The 14,979-nt window shown below is 49.6% G+C and overlaps 1 protein-coding gene across 1 annotated transcript; it reads right to left on the bottom strand.

The window, feature by feature from the left end:
• Positions 1 to 9: 9 nt before the first annotated feature.
• On the bottom strand, positions 10 to 14,589 carry FBL (fibrillarin). The gene is made up of 9 exons (XM_070399066.1): positions 14,488 to 14,589; positions 6,055 to 6,228; positions 5,847 to 5,948; positions 5,662 to 5,756; positions 3,930 to 4,100; positions 2,841 to 2,973; positions 1,181 to 1,293; positions 251 to 396; positions 10 to 115 (listed from the first exon to the last, which is right to left on the bottom strand). Exons 1-9 carry the CDS (start codon positions 14,495 to 14,497, stop codon positions 91 to 93), a joined length of 969 nt encoding a protein of 322 aa, XP_070255167.1. The 5' UTR covers positions 14,498 to 14,589; the 3' UTR covers positions 10 to 90.
• Between the last annotated feature and the right edge of the window lie 390 nt (positions 14,590 to 14,979).

The raw sequence follows: 14,979 nt of genomic DNA, 5'->3' as shown, positions 1-14,979 counted from the left end.
GACCGGAAGGACGGATTAGTCTTTTAATAGAAAAACACACGTGTAACAGTAGCAACACAATCTCTAGCAATCCAGACGAAGAGCCAGCCTTCAGTTCTTCACCTTGGGGGGCGGCCTGTGAGAGGAAGATGAGAGGCATCAGAGCTTGTCACCACTTTAGGGGCACTCCTAACAAGTATTGAACCGTGTGGCTCTGGGGTGCAGGGTCCAGAGACATCTGTCCTGGTGGAATACTGGGCCCCCTGCTCACCTGTACACACCCACGACCACAGCGTGGTCTCTTTCATATGGCTCTAAAGTCAACTGCTCCTGGGGCTTCATGTTTTCCTGTTGCATTTTTTTCACTTCAGAGGCAAATACTGCCTCAGCAGATGCGGTGGAGTCAATGCAGTTAGCCTACAGAGGAGAGAGGATTTGAAGTCTGCAGCAAGGCTTTGAGCTATTTACCCTTTTCTGTGCTCTTTAAATTAGAAGTACTTGTTTTTACTGGAAATGGTGAAACTCAAGTTTTGGAAATTTTCAATTTGGTCTGGATTTGGAACAGTTAGCCTTCAACAGAGTCCTATCATCTAAAAGCCAGTGTTTAAATTTTACACTCACGGCTTTTTTCCCCCTTCTGCTTCCCCTTTAACAATAATAATGCAGCTGAGAATATGAAAATAAATGTACCAAAAGGCTAACAAAATGGTGAATCTGGTTGAAAGGCACATGGCAGAATTCTCTGTATTTCAAAGTAAAATGTTTTTTAAAGTGCAACTAGCATTTATCTAATATTTATTCTAAACCAGGCTGTTCTAAACACTTCACATAGACACTAAAAAATTGGACTAATATTTCTATTTTACACATATAGTATTTTCATTTTACAAGCACACAGATTAAGGAACTTGTTCAAAGTTACACAGTGAGTTGGAATTCAAGCTCAAATTGTCAGACTCAGAGATCATGCACTTGACCACTACGTTCTACTGCCTCTTTCAACCCAAAGATGCTAGTTTTGCAGACATTACTCATCATGTGATATTTGACTCGGGCCAGGGAATGGCTTGTAGGGAGCTGTGTGGGAATAAAGGCTGAGAATAGACTGAATGGATTAGGGGGGATGAAGGCTCCCTTGTTTTGACTGGCTACTTGGCAGTTAATGATAGAGAAAATACTTAGACTCCTCCAAGACCCGCACCTTAATGGAAATCACAAAGTGTCCTCCATTACGTAGGAAGGTGTGGGCATTCAGGGCTACAATCCGGGTCTGGTCTGGCTGGGCCACATCGGCAAAGATCACATCCACCATTGCTAGGGAGAAGGAAGTGGCAGTTAAAAGCTGGGTCTGCTGATCTTCCCAGCTCCTCCCAGGGGGCCTGTAGACTCCTGGCGGTCTTCCCTGCTTCCAGTCTCACTTCCCCCCTCTGATGCACCTCTCTCCACGGTGCCCCCAAGATGGGTCCAAAACCCAGTCACATCATTCATGCCTCTTGTAACCCATGGTTGCCACCTACTCTGTGGCCAGCCCTGGGCCAGGCATGAGGGACAGACGAGTCATACCCGGACCCTGCCCTCGAGACACTCCCGGGTCTGGGGGGGGCGAGGGGGGGAAGAGGGGGAGACAGACACGTCATCAAAAAGGCAAATAAAGGTGAGCATTTACAGGCAAGAGCATTTGCAGGATTATCAGATGAAAACAAGTTGCAGGACAAGGGGTATGGTATAGGTCAGTGATGGCGAACCTATGACACGCGTGTCAGAGGTGACTCTCGAACTCATTTTTTTGGTTGATTTTTCTTTGTTAAATGGCATTTAAATATATAAAATAAATATAAAAAATATAAGTGTTTTACTATGGTTGCAAATATCAAAAAATTTCTATATGTGACACAGCACCAGGGTTAAGTTAGGGTTTTTCAAAATGCTGGCACGCCGAGCTCAAAAGGTTCGCCATCACTGGTATAGGTGCATGGAAAAAAACTCACAGAAACCAGCAGAATGCAAAATAATATTTTTAAGGCAGTATGACTACAAAAACCCAAAAACTTAAAAATATGGGAAGATGTTGTAATGAAACTAACTTTTTAAAGTTGGAAAAAGCAGACATCAAATTGTTCATATGTTACCTCAGAGGGTGATTTTATAAAGAATTCCATTTTTACATCTTGCTTCTTAATATTTTTAAAAAAATCAAAATAATTGATATTTACAATGGGCTCCTCTGGGCCAGGCCACATTCAGTTTGTGCTTTCTGGGTTATGATCTCAACAGACGATGAGGAGGACCTCTGAAGGAGGCTTTTTGTTGTTGTTGTTGTTCTTACTCCTCACCCAAGGATATTTTTTCCATTTTTTTTTTTTTTGAGAGTGTGGGAGGGCGGAGGGAGAGGGGTGAGAGAGAGAAACATTGATTGGTTGCCTCCCACAGCGGCCTGGGGATTGAAACTGCAACCCAAGTATGTGCCCTTGATTGGGAATTGAACCCATGACCTTTCAGTGTGTGCGCCGATGCTGTAACCACTGAGAAACACCAGCTAGAGCTGAAGGAGACTTTTCTACATAAGCCAGGGGCAGTGTAAAAGTACCATATTTTAGAGGGAGGAAGGAAGTATGGGGCAGCCTAGGCCTAGGGAGAGGGGCACGAGATAAGAGAGGAAGCTGGCATCTGAAGGTGCCAGAGACCCTGAAGCAGATCCACCATCTTCTCAACCTCTCCTGCTCCCCCCACCCTTTTTATTCCTGCAGACTCAAGAGGCCTGCTCATCCATTCCAATTCCATCCAAATTAGGGCCCTGGCCTCTTCCAGGAAACCTGGAGTGGCCTATCCTACCCCACCTGGGCCAACCCCTGATCCCTCACCAATGAGCATGCGGTATTTGTGCGGGTGCCGAGCATCTTCAATGACAGGAATAATGTTAGTCCTCTTCTTGGCCAAGTTAATGAGGTCACGGCCAGAGCGGTGGGAAAACTCAACTGCATAGACCAGACCATCCTAAATAAATCAAATAACAACAATGATACTAGTTCTCATGTATGGAGCACCTACTTTGGGCCCATACACTGCATGCAGCATATCTTCAAATCTCCAAATCTAAACCCTACCACTTAACAATTATTATTATTATGTCCATTTTACAGATGAATAAACTGAGGTCCAGAGGCATGAAGTTGCTGGCCGAGGTTTATTCACTCCAGCTTTGCCTGATGTGAAAACCCAAGCCCCCAGTACAGGCTTAAAACTAGGAAGCTAGCACACAGAGATGAAGTCATAACAGCTAAGAATATCTGCAATAGACCAGGCATTGCTCTAAGCACTTTACAGGAATTAACTCATTTATCTTCGCAATAACCCTATTTTCCAGAGGGGTAAACTGAGGCCCAAAGAGATGAAATAACTTGTGAAAGTCATGCCACTGTTAAATGCCTGCACCAGAGCCTGGGTTTTATAGCCTCTGTAATGTAGATGAACTGGAGGTCATGAAATGACATACACAGGTACCCTCTCAACAGGGAGCTTGTACAGCCACACCGAAATGCAGGCCCAGAAAATGAGATTTGTTCTTTCAAGAGAAACTAGAAGATCAGATTTTGGGGGCATAAATTTTTTAAAAGGGCAACTAAATCAAGTAGTCTGGTATATCCACGGTAGTCTGGTGTATACTCAGTTCTGGGCCTGGCTAACAACAGTCATCCAATGCCCATGCCCCTTTCCTCTGGGCCAAGAACTCAGAAATGAAGCTGAATGAGGCTTTGGAGAGCAGGTAGTTCAAGCTGCTTCTTTTACTCACAGGCACTCTAGTAGGGAAAGGCCTAGCTCCATGCCATGCAATGCAGGGAAGGAGCCAGGGCCTCTGACTCCAGGTTGGCAGAAGCAGCAGCCTTCCTCTCCCTCCTACCTTACCACCAGCCCTCACTCATTATCTAATCCCCAAAACTTCATCCACTCACCGGGCCTACGATGTCAGAGACATGAGAGACGGTGGTGCCCGAGGCAGCCCCAAGGTAGAGCACCTTGGCCCCTGGCTTGATGTGGATTTGGTCCACTCCGCCCAGGATCGCTGCTGCCAGCTTGGAGCGGAAGGGGTTCCAGGCACGATACTCGATTTTGTCCTCTCCCTCCTAGGCCAGGAGAGATGGGATGGAAGTCAGTGTCAGACTCTTCTGCAAGCCCCCACTGCCCTTAACCCTACGGCCCTCAAAGAAACTAAATCACTGTACAAGAAACAAATGTGGGCACTTTTCAGTGACCACAGCAGATGCAGTGTCTGCCTTATAATGGAAGCTACTAACTCATGGAAAAGGGTCAACACCAGACAATAAACACAGAGACAAGATCATACCAGATCTATGCATTCCTTCCACAAACATTTGCCGTGCCAGGACATACTGTGTGCAGACCCTATATTAGGCACTAGGGGTACATAGTTACCGAGACAAAGACCCGTGCCCTGAAAGAGTAAGTATGTAATGAACTGACTGACACACACAGTTGACATAGAAGCCAGTGACAGGCACTAAGGAGAAAGGATCAAGCCAGAAAAGTAGACATGAAGTACAGGGAGCAGGGCGAGAGACAGGTGAACATGAGAAAGCGTGGCCAGGGAAGAGCCAAGAAGCAGACCTGAAGAAGGTGAGGGGCCATTCAAGTTATCTTGGGAGGGAGAGCTCATTCCAGGCGGCAGGAAATACAGCAGAAAAGCCCTGAGGCAGGAATGCGCCTGGCCATAAAGAAAATGACATGGGATAATAGGAAAGGGGGACCGGGCCTGTGTGGCTTGGTTGTTTGGGCTTCAGTCTCCTACACAGAAAGGTTGCCAGTTCAATTCCTGGTCAGGGCACATGCCCAGGTTTTGGGCTCAACACCCAGTACGGGTGTGCAGGAAGCAGCCAATCACTTTGCTCTCACATCAATGTTTCTCCCTTTCCCTTCTCTCTCTCTGAAAATCAATTTTAAAAAATCTTTGAAAAATAGGGCGCCCTAGCCAGTTTGGCTCAGTGGATAGAGTGTCGGCCTGCAGACCAAAGGGTCCCGGGTTCGATTCCAATCAAGGGTTTGATTCACATACCTCAGTTGCAGGCTCCTCCCTGGCTTGGGCCCTGGTCAGGGCTCGTGCAGGAGGCAACCAATTGATGTGTTTCTCTCACATCGATGGTTTTCTGTCTTTCTCTCTCTTTTCCACTCTCTCTAAAAATCAATGGAAAAATATCCTCAGGTGAGGATTAACCAAGAAAAATAGGGCAAGAGATAGGTGATGAGGGCTGTTTTTTTACAGACAGGGTAGTGAAAGATGGCCTTTGAGAAAGACAAGGTCACACCTGACCAGACACGCTGGTGTAAGAGGGAACCAGTCACACATAGAGCTGGGAGACGAGTATTCCAGGCAGGGGAACAGCAAGGTCCGTGGGCTAGAAGACACTCAGTCTGGGGGACAGTGGAAGGAGGTGAGGCCAGGGAGTGGCGAGGGGAAACAGAAATGTGAAGGGCCTTCCGGCCACACCTGGAACATTAACCTGAAGGCAGTGGGAGTCACAGAAGGCACGTGGGGAGGGAAGTGCGTGATCTGACTTATGTATTAAGACAATGCCCGCGCTGTCCCAAGTAGGACACATGGTGGAGGCAGGGAGACCAGTACAACATCAGCTGGGGCCCTGGTGGATTTGAGAGGAGCCCAGGTCTCACCGAAATTGAGACTCTCTTTTCTCCATAAACTGATTCTCCAGGGACCAGATTCTTGGTGACTAGGGCATCTTCCTTTCCACGACAAATGAAGACACCTAAGTGAGGGGATCAAAACAGCGGTGAGGACTCTGGGCCCCACCCCACCTCACCCCACCCTCAGCAGGTTCCTTGCCTTCTTCACTCACCCTCATGCCGGTGAGGTTCCACCATCACATTTTTCCCTGACTGATTTCCTCTTTTTCCTCCCCTACCACGACCCCGGTTGCCACCAGACTGGAACCCGCCACCTACAAGGGAGAGACCCAGTGAGAGAGGGAGACCCCACATTTATTCCCACTCCACCCCCCAAGCTCAGGGAAAGCCTCCTCCATCATATCTCCCAATCTCACTCACCTCTTCCTCCTCCTCCTCCTCCTCCTCGTCCACGGCCTCTGAAGCCTCCACCACGACCTCGGCCCCCACCAAAGCCACCTCGGCCCCCACCAAAGCCGCCTCGGCCTCCACCTCGACCCCCACGGTCACCAAAGCCCCCTCGGCCACCGAAGCCACCCCCACGGGGGCTGAAACCTGTAATGGAAACAGAAACAGGAATCAGGGCAACGAAGCTGGAAGTTACTCCTGCACCTCACAATTCTACTCAGGAGAGAAAACGGAGAAACGTGTACCAGGCAGCATGTACATGAATGTCCACAACAGCAGAAAAATCAGGACTAACTCAAATGTCCACAGTCACAATGGACAAAAAAAGGAAAAAAAGGGAAATATTTACAATAAAAATGAAAAGGACCTATAGCTATCTGCCAAAGATAGATAAATCTTAGAATCAAAATGTTACGTGACAAAGCAAGTCTAAGGAAACCACGTTCAATAATATCCTAATAAAAAGGGAATATGCAAATTGATAGTCATGCCATCACAAAGATAGCGGCGCCCAGTCCCCTCAGCCCCGCCAGAGTCCCCAGTCCTTTCAGCCCCATGGGGCAGGGTGGGGCAGAAGCATAGTGCAGCTGGACCCGTCCTCAGGTGGGTCTGGCCGCTCCTTGTGCCTGCCACCGGAGTCCCACAGACCTTTCAGCCCAGCCGGAGGTGGGGGAAGGGCGGTAGGCGCATGGTGCGGCCGGACCTGCCCTCAGCCCCCAGCTGCCCAGGGCCGGCCCGAGGCGCAGGCAAGCCTCGGATGTTGGCTGCCTAGCTGCCCAGGGCAGGTCCAAGGCGCAGGCAACTGCCGAGGCTCAGGTAACCAGGGCCAACCGAGGCTTGCGCTGCCGGCAGTGGCAGCAGTAGAGGTGTGATGGGGGCGTCGCCTTCCCCTGATCACCAGGTCACCTCCCGCCCCTGAGGGCTCCCAGACTGTGAGGGGGGCAGGCCAGGCTGAGGGGACCCCACCCCCTCTAGTGCATGAATTTTCATGCACCAGGCCTCTAGTCCTTTCTATAAAGTTCAGCAACTGAAGTGAAACAATGCTATGCTGTGGTGACATATGTGGTAACTGATGCCCCACCTTCATTCCACAAGAGTCAAGGGATGATAAATGCAAAACCCATGATACTGGGTAATGGAAGGGAGAAATTATGGGGTTAGGATAGGGAGGGGTACAAAGGTAGATGTATCTTACTGTCAATATTCTGTTCTTGGTTGAATGGTAGATTCACAGAATTCATTCTATATTCAACTAGAGGCCCAGTGCACAAAATTCATGCACTCGGGGGGTGGGGGGACCCTGAGCCCAGCCTGTGCCCTCTCGCAGTCCAGGAGCCCTCAGGGGATGCCATGGAGGCGGGAGAGGCTCCCGCCACTGCCACTGCACTCACTAGCCACGAGCCCGGCTTCTGGCGCACTGACCACCAGGGGGCAGCTCCTTCGTTAAGTGTCTGCCCCCTGGTGGTCAGTGTGCATCATAGCGACCAGTTGTTTTGCATATTAACCTTTTATTATATAGGACTAGAGGCCCGGTGCACAAAAATTTGTGCACTCGGGGGTCCCTCGGTCCAGCCTGTGCCCTCTCGCAGTCTGGGACCCCTCGGGGGATGTCCACCTGCTGGCTTAGGCCTGCTCCCCGGGGGATTGTGCCTAAGCTGGCAGTGATACATCCCTTGGGGGATGTCCACTTGCCAGCGGGCTGAAGCTGCAGTTGAACATCCACAGAGCTGCTGAGGAGGCAGGAGAGGCTCCCACCATCACCACTGTGATGCCGTCAGCCTGGCTTGTGGCTGAGCAGAGCTCCCCCTGTGGGAATGCACTGACTACCAGGGGGCAGCTCCTGCATTGAGCATCTGACCTCTCGTGGTCAGTGTGTGTCATAGTGACCAGTCATTCCCAGGCGTTCTGCTGTTAGGGTCAATTTGCACATTACCACCCTAACGGGTTTGGCTCAGTGGATAGAGCGTCGGCCTGTGGACTGAAGGGTCCCAGGTTCGATTCCCGTCAAGGGCATGTACTCTGGTTGCGTACACATCCCCAGTAGGGGGTGTGCAGGAGGCAGCTGATCGAAGTTTCGCTCTCATCGATGTTTCTAACTCTTTATCCCTCTCCCTTCCTCTCTGTAAAAAATCAATAAAATATATTTGGGAAAAAAATTGCATGTGCACATTACCCTTTTATTATATAGAATAGAAGCCTGGCGCACGAGTAGGAGCCAGCTGGTTTGCCCTGAAGGGTGTCCAGGATCAGGGTGGGCAGGGGACCCCCAGCTCCCTACGATAGCCCACGCTGCCCCTGCTCATGATCGCTGGCTCTGCCCATGCTCAGGCCTAACACCTCTGGCCAAGGCATTAGGCCTAGGCAAGGGACCCCCAGGACCCCACCATTGCCAACTTGGCCCCTGCTCCCTGCGATTGACAGTTCCACCCTAATGCCTCTCACCCAGGCATTAGGCCTGGGCAGGGGACCCACAGCTCTCCAAGGGACCTCCTGCTCCACCCCTTCCCAGGCCTAACGCCTGTGGCCAAGTCATTAGGACTGGGCAGGGGACCCCAAGCTCCCACCATCAGTGACTCTACCCCTGCTTCCCCCGATCATGGGCTCCGCCCCTTCCCGGGCCTAACGCCTCTGGCAGAGGTGTTAGGCCCAGGCAGGGGACTCCCCCAGCTGCAGCCAGCCCTGCTGCAGCCACCCCGCGATCGTGGGCTCTGCCCCTGCCCGGGCCTAACACCTCGGCCAGAGGCGTTAGGCCCGGGCAGCGGCTACCGGCAGCTGCAGCCACCCCGCGATCGCGGGCTCCTCCCCTGCCCAGCTCCCATCGCTGGCTCCACCCCTACTTCCCGCTATCACTGGCCAGTGCGGCAAAGGCGCAGGATTCTCCGATCATGGCTGGGGGGCAGGGCAAAGGCGGCCCTGGTGGCTGCCTTTGCCCTTCCCCCCCGGCTCTTAGCTCCCCCCTGGGTTTCCGATCACTGTCAGTGCCAGGGGGCTTCTTCCGTGCTTTCCCTTTTGCCTCCCTGCATTGTGCCTACATATGCAAATTAACCGCCATCTTTGTTGGCAGTTAACCGCCATCTTGGCTGGTGATTAATTTGCATATCTTGCTAATTAGCCAATGGGAAGGGTAGCGGTCGTACGCTAATTACCATGTTTCTCTTTTATTAGATTAGATTATTATATAGGATAGTAATTAGTCTGCAGAACACTGCGTGCGCATGTGCTTGTATGTGTGTGTGCATGTGCGTGTGTGCTCGCGTTAGTGTATGCGTGCATGTGTGTGCTCCCTGGGGTGGTAGGGTCACCCAGTTCCTGGAAACATCTTCCTACGCCTACCCTTGTATCTGGAACAAAAGTGCAAACACCCAAACAGAGGGGAGCTTGGTGTGATGCCTCTCCTGCTAACTGATCTCCTGCTTCCAAGACTGCAGAAGTCTCTGCCAGCTCAGGGAAAAATAGAAGAAAAAAGAAAAACAAATTGTGCTTTATGGATGGGCAACAGTTCATAAGCAGTTAAGGGCTTATCAACAAGATTGAAAGTTTAAGAAAAAAAAAGATTCAGAGACTTAATTTTCATCATTCAGGATAGTGCAAATGTTCTTCACTTCACTGAGCACAAAACAATGTTTGAAGCAGACAGATTTCTGGTGCTAACAGATTCAATATGTGACTTTTGACAATTTCAAGAGCTCTTTAGTAACAGTCAGAAAAATCACAAATTTAAAAAATAGTGTGAAGATTAATGTTGATTTAAAATAATCTGACTTGAGCCCTGGCTGGGGTACTCAGTGGTTAGTGTGTCAGCCATGCACTGAAGGGTCTTAGGTTCGATTCCCTTCCTCCCTCCTTTTCCGCTCTAAAAATCAGCCCACCCGTGTGGCTCAGTGGTTGAGTGTCGACCTATGAATCAGGAGGTCATGGTCAGGGCACATGCCTGGGTTGCAGCTTGATCCCCAGTAGGGGTATGCAGAAGGCAACTGATCAATGGCTCTCTCTCATTGGTGTTTCTATCTCTCTCCCCCTTCTATTCTGAAATCAATAAAAATATATTAAAGATAAATAAAAATCAATGGAAAAAAATCCTTAAATGAGGATTAAGAAAAAGATTAAAAATAAATAAATAATCAGACTTGATATAAACTATTCAATAGCAAACTTGCTAACGTTTTTGTAACGGTACATTATATTCACTTCCTATGAAAACTTCATGCATCTTAATGGCACTAAAGATGAATATGTACAACTTCTAATAGCTATTCCTAATAAATCGGTAAAAATTAAGTTTCAAAACTCCTACACATAACCAAGATTTGTTAACCTTTTTTCTTACCCTCCCTCTCTGACTACAGCTAGTGATGCCCTTTTTAAAACAGGGCATCAGATCTCATCAGTACCCTTCCCAAATCTCCTCAGTGATTTCCCATCACATTCAAATGAAATCAAAATTCCTTTCTCTGGCTCCAAACGTCCTAAAAGCAATGGGTCTCACCTTTGGCTGAACCTAGACATTCTAATTGTCTTGGGTGGGAGCCTGGGTATGGGAGCTTTTTTTAAAAAAACACACAAAACTTTATTGATTTCAGAGAGGAAGGGAGAGATAGAAACATCAAATGATGAGAATCATCGATTGGCTGCCTACTGCATGCCCCTACTGGGGATCGGGCCCACAACAAAGGCATGTGCCCTTGACCAGAATCGAACCCTGGACCCTATAGTCCGCAGGCCGATGCTCTATCCACTCAGCCAAACTGGCTAGGGCCTGGGTATGGGAGCTTTTTAAAGTTGTCCAGGTTATCTTAATATGCAGCCCAATTTGAGACCCAACATCACAGGGCTCTGACTTCTGCTAAGTTTCCTGACCTCACTCTCTTTATGCTGGGCACTATGTTCTTCCTCCCCAAGAACAAACTCACTTTCCAGCTTTTCAACCTTTAACATCTGCTGTTTCCACTGCCTGGATCCTGTGAACATCTGCTTGGCTCACCCACTCTTTCACTGTACTCAGGTCCCTGATTAAATTTTCCTTCTCTGGCCCCTCCCTCCCTCCCTCCCTCCCTCCTTCCCTCCTTCCCTCCTTCCTTCTTTCTTTCTTATATATTTTTATTGATTTCAGAGAGGACAGGAGAGGGAGAGAAAGAAACATCAATGATGAGAATCACTGATAGGCTGCCTCCTGCACGCCCCACACTGGGGATTGAACCTGCAACCTGGGCATAAGGCCTGCCTAGGAATCGAACCATGACCTCCTGGTCCATAGGCCGACGCTCAACCACTGAGCCATGTTGGCCTTTTACCCCACTTTCTTTTTTCCCCCTAACAATTACCATCCATGGTATTTTTTTTTTTAATTGAGTGATTTTAGAGAGAGGAAGGGAGGGAATAAGGGAGAGAGGGGGAGGGGGGAGATGGAGAGAGAGGGAAGGGGAAAGAGAAAGAGAATTTGTTGTTCTACTTATGTATATATTCATTGGTTGATTCTTTTATGTGCCCTGACTGGGGATTGAAGCCACAACCTTGGTTTATCAGGATGACACTCTAACCAGCTGAGCTACCCAGCCAGGGCCTCATCCATGGCATTTTTAACATTATTAATGCCTGCCTCCTCCATTAGAACCAAGTCCAAAAGAACAGGGATATTTAATTGTTTTGGTCACCACTGCATCCCCAGCACCCTGCATAACATCTGGTACAAAGTATAGGCTCAAGAAATATTAGGTACACCATCTGCTGATGACTCTTAAGCCTCTGGGTTCTGCTTCATGGAGAAAGCAGCCACTCCGTTCATTTAAGAAGCAGAAGATCCGATGGTGATCAGAGCCCTGGTTCCTCTCCTCAAGCAGTTCATGTATCCCACACAGGGAGATGGCCACACCATTTGCAATCCTAGAGAGTAGAGAAGGTTCCTGGAAGTCTTGAAAACATCTCTAAAACAGAGATATGGAGATAACGGAGTGCCCTCTTCATAGACTTGAAAAGATTAAATGGCAATACACATAAAACACTTAGTATACTGCCTAGCACACAGTTTGAATATTATTCAAACTTAAGGCAATGAGTCCTCCCTCCTACTTAGGGGAGAAACCATTAGGTCTAAGAGACTCTCTACTCAGCCTGACAGAACAGAGACCTGGAAAGTAGGGGCATGGCATGGAGTACAATGGGTATGAGAATAAACTTTTAGTTCCAGACACTGAAAACCTATCTTGATCCATTTCAAATCCTGGGGCTCTTATAAAAAATGTACTGAAATTACCCACTCCTCACCAAAAACTTCTCCCACAGCCTTCCCCATCTCAAAAATGGCAACTCTACCCTTCCAGTCTCACAGGCCAAAACCCTTGGTTACCCGTGACTCCTCTCTCACACTCACATACAAGCTGTTGATTTTGTCTTTAAAATCTATTCCAAATGGTAACAATTTGTCAGCCAGGTTGATTGCTACTGCCCTGGTCCAAGTCACATCATCTCCTTGTAGATTACCACAACCAACTTCCTACTGATGTGCCTGTTTCCACTCTTGCTCCCCTAAACTCTTTTTACAGAGGGTCCTTAAAAAAAACAAGTGTCAATCAAGTCTGACACATCGGGTCCTTGCTCAGAATCTCCCCAAAGCTTCCTCTCTTATTCAGACTAAAATCCCCCTGAAGAGCTGACTTCTGACAACTTCATATCCAAACACACTGAGGGGAAGGGTTGGGAGGAATGTGTAGCCTCCATTCCTGGGAGAACCAGATCACAGGATGCCTGTGGCAATGCCAGGGTCTCAGTGGAAGATACACATCCTACCGCAGTGATGGCGAACCTATGACACGCGTGTCAGAGGTGATACTCGAACTCATTTTTTTGGTTGATTTTTCTTTGTTAAATGGCATTTAAATATATAAAATAAATATAAAAAATATAAATATTTGTTTTACTATGGTTGCAAAGATTAAAAAATTTCTATATGTGACACGGCACCAGTTAAGTTAGGGTTTTTCAAAATGCTGACACACCAAGCTCAAAAGGTTCGCCACTGTTCTAGCACCTCCCACCCCACTCATCAGCAGATCCCCAAACATGGAAGAGAAAGAGAACTTGGAAGGGGCCATGGATCCACAAACCCCCCTCACCAGGTGACCCAACCTCTCCACAGGCTGAGAGGGGGCAAAAGTGTCTGTAGCAGAAAACAGACGCTTTTGGTCCCAAGTGGGGAGACTTCCCCAACTCCAGTGGAGCAAGCTGGAGGGATGGGCGCAGGCTGACTGAGGAAGAGCTGAGATACCAGGAATAAGGGTCCTAATTGTGTTCCCCTTGAGAAAAAATATAAACATAACAATTGGAGCCAACACTATTGTATCTCAAGCACTGTGCTATTTTTATCAGCTTTACTGAACTATAATTTTCACATAACACTGTGTAAGTTTAAAGTGTACAACCTTTGATGTGATACACTTATATGCTGCAAAATGATTACCGCCCAGTGCTATTTTTTCTTAACAAGATCTTACTAAATTGTAACTGGGCGCCATTTTATTGATGAGAAAACGGAGGCACCAAGAGGTAAAACCACTTGCCCAAGGTCACACAATAAGTTAAAAAGCAGAGCCGGGATGGAAACTTTGAACTGGGGCCTTTCTGCTGTCAAAGCCAGGGCTCTCAGCATTCCCTCCTGAGGGTGGTGGGGTGGGATCATCATAATCTGGGGAAAAATCGGATAAATAAAAGCACTCCCGCCCGGTGACTGCCTCCCTCCCCGACCCCGCGAATCCTACCCTGGACTTGGAAGTTTGCGCACCGCGTACCTGAGCAGCACCAGGCCCACGCTCTCCGCTCCATCCTCAGGGACCCGCCCCCCTGGGAGGAAGAGGAGCGGGAAAGCGGGCCAGAGGGAGGCGGACAATCAAGCCGGGAGTCCTCACCGTCTCCGGCCGCTCCGAGAAGGTAGCGGGTTGGGGGCCAAGGGGACGGAGTAGCGGCGGCAACCCGGGGCCTCCTAGACTCAGCTCTCGGAGGCGACACCTCCGAACCAAGAGAGATTCCCCAAACCGAAGCCCGGAGAGCTCCGACCCCAGACGCCTGGACCCAAACTCGGGTCACGAACACCGACTGCTGCCCCGCTCCAACACCCGAGAACCTAATCAAGACCCCAATGAGACGGGTGTCAGTTCAGGACGCCCAGCCCAGGGCAGACTCTCGACACACGACCGTGACCTCCGAAGCCAGTCACACACTCCCACACCTGGACCCTAGGCTCAGAATTAACCACAGCGCGGAACCAAGACCCTCTCCCACACGACACCGAACCAGGACTCCCTCCCCGCCGCGGACCCGGGCCTCAGAACCCCTGCCTCCAGGCTAAGGCCCCGCACCCCATTCCCGCCGGCACCAGTCCCTGACCTCCGACCCCCTCCCCGCCCCGCCCCGCACCTGGCTTCATGGCGAGAGCAGAGCGGCGCGGGTCCGGTTTCTGCAGCGTCCGGAACCCCACGAGTAAGGGGCTTTCGCACGTGGAAAGGAGCGCACGCGCGCGGCGACGTACGACGTGTGACGCAATCACGTAACCCCGCCCCTTGGAGCCCCAGCCCCGCCCAGACCCTGCGCTCTGTGGGCGGGATGCCTGAGCTCAGGGCTTCGGGACCGCAGGGCGCTACCTGTGCTGGAGCAGAGACTCTGTTCCAAGCTTCCTCCTTCACTGGTTTGAGCACTCCAGTAATCAGGGCTCATCCCTAGCCTTCACGTGGGCTGTGCCTCTGCCCCTCTTCTCTAGTCCTGGGTAACTCCCTAAGGTCCCCTCTACCCCCAAAACCTTTCCCTGACCCATTTCCATCCTCAAGAACGTGGACGACTCTGGACTCCCATTAATACATTAGAAAAGCATTAACTTTGCGCCTGTCTGTACCAGACACTTTTCTAGGTGCT

This window comes from Myotis yumanensis, unplaced genomic scaffold, assembly GCF_028538775.1.
Source record: "Myotis yumanensis isolate MYYU_CA2020_CCGP unplaced genomic scaffold, mMyoYum1.0.hap1 SCAF_18, whole genome shotgun sequence".
Lineage (NCBI taxonomy): Eukaryota > Metazoa > Chordata > Mammalia > Chiroptera > Vespertilionidae > Myotis > Myotis yumanensis.
This window is presented reverse-complemented; position numbering and strand designations above follow the sequence as displayed.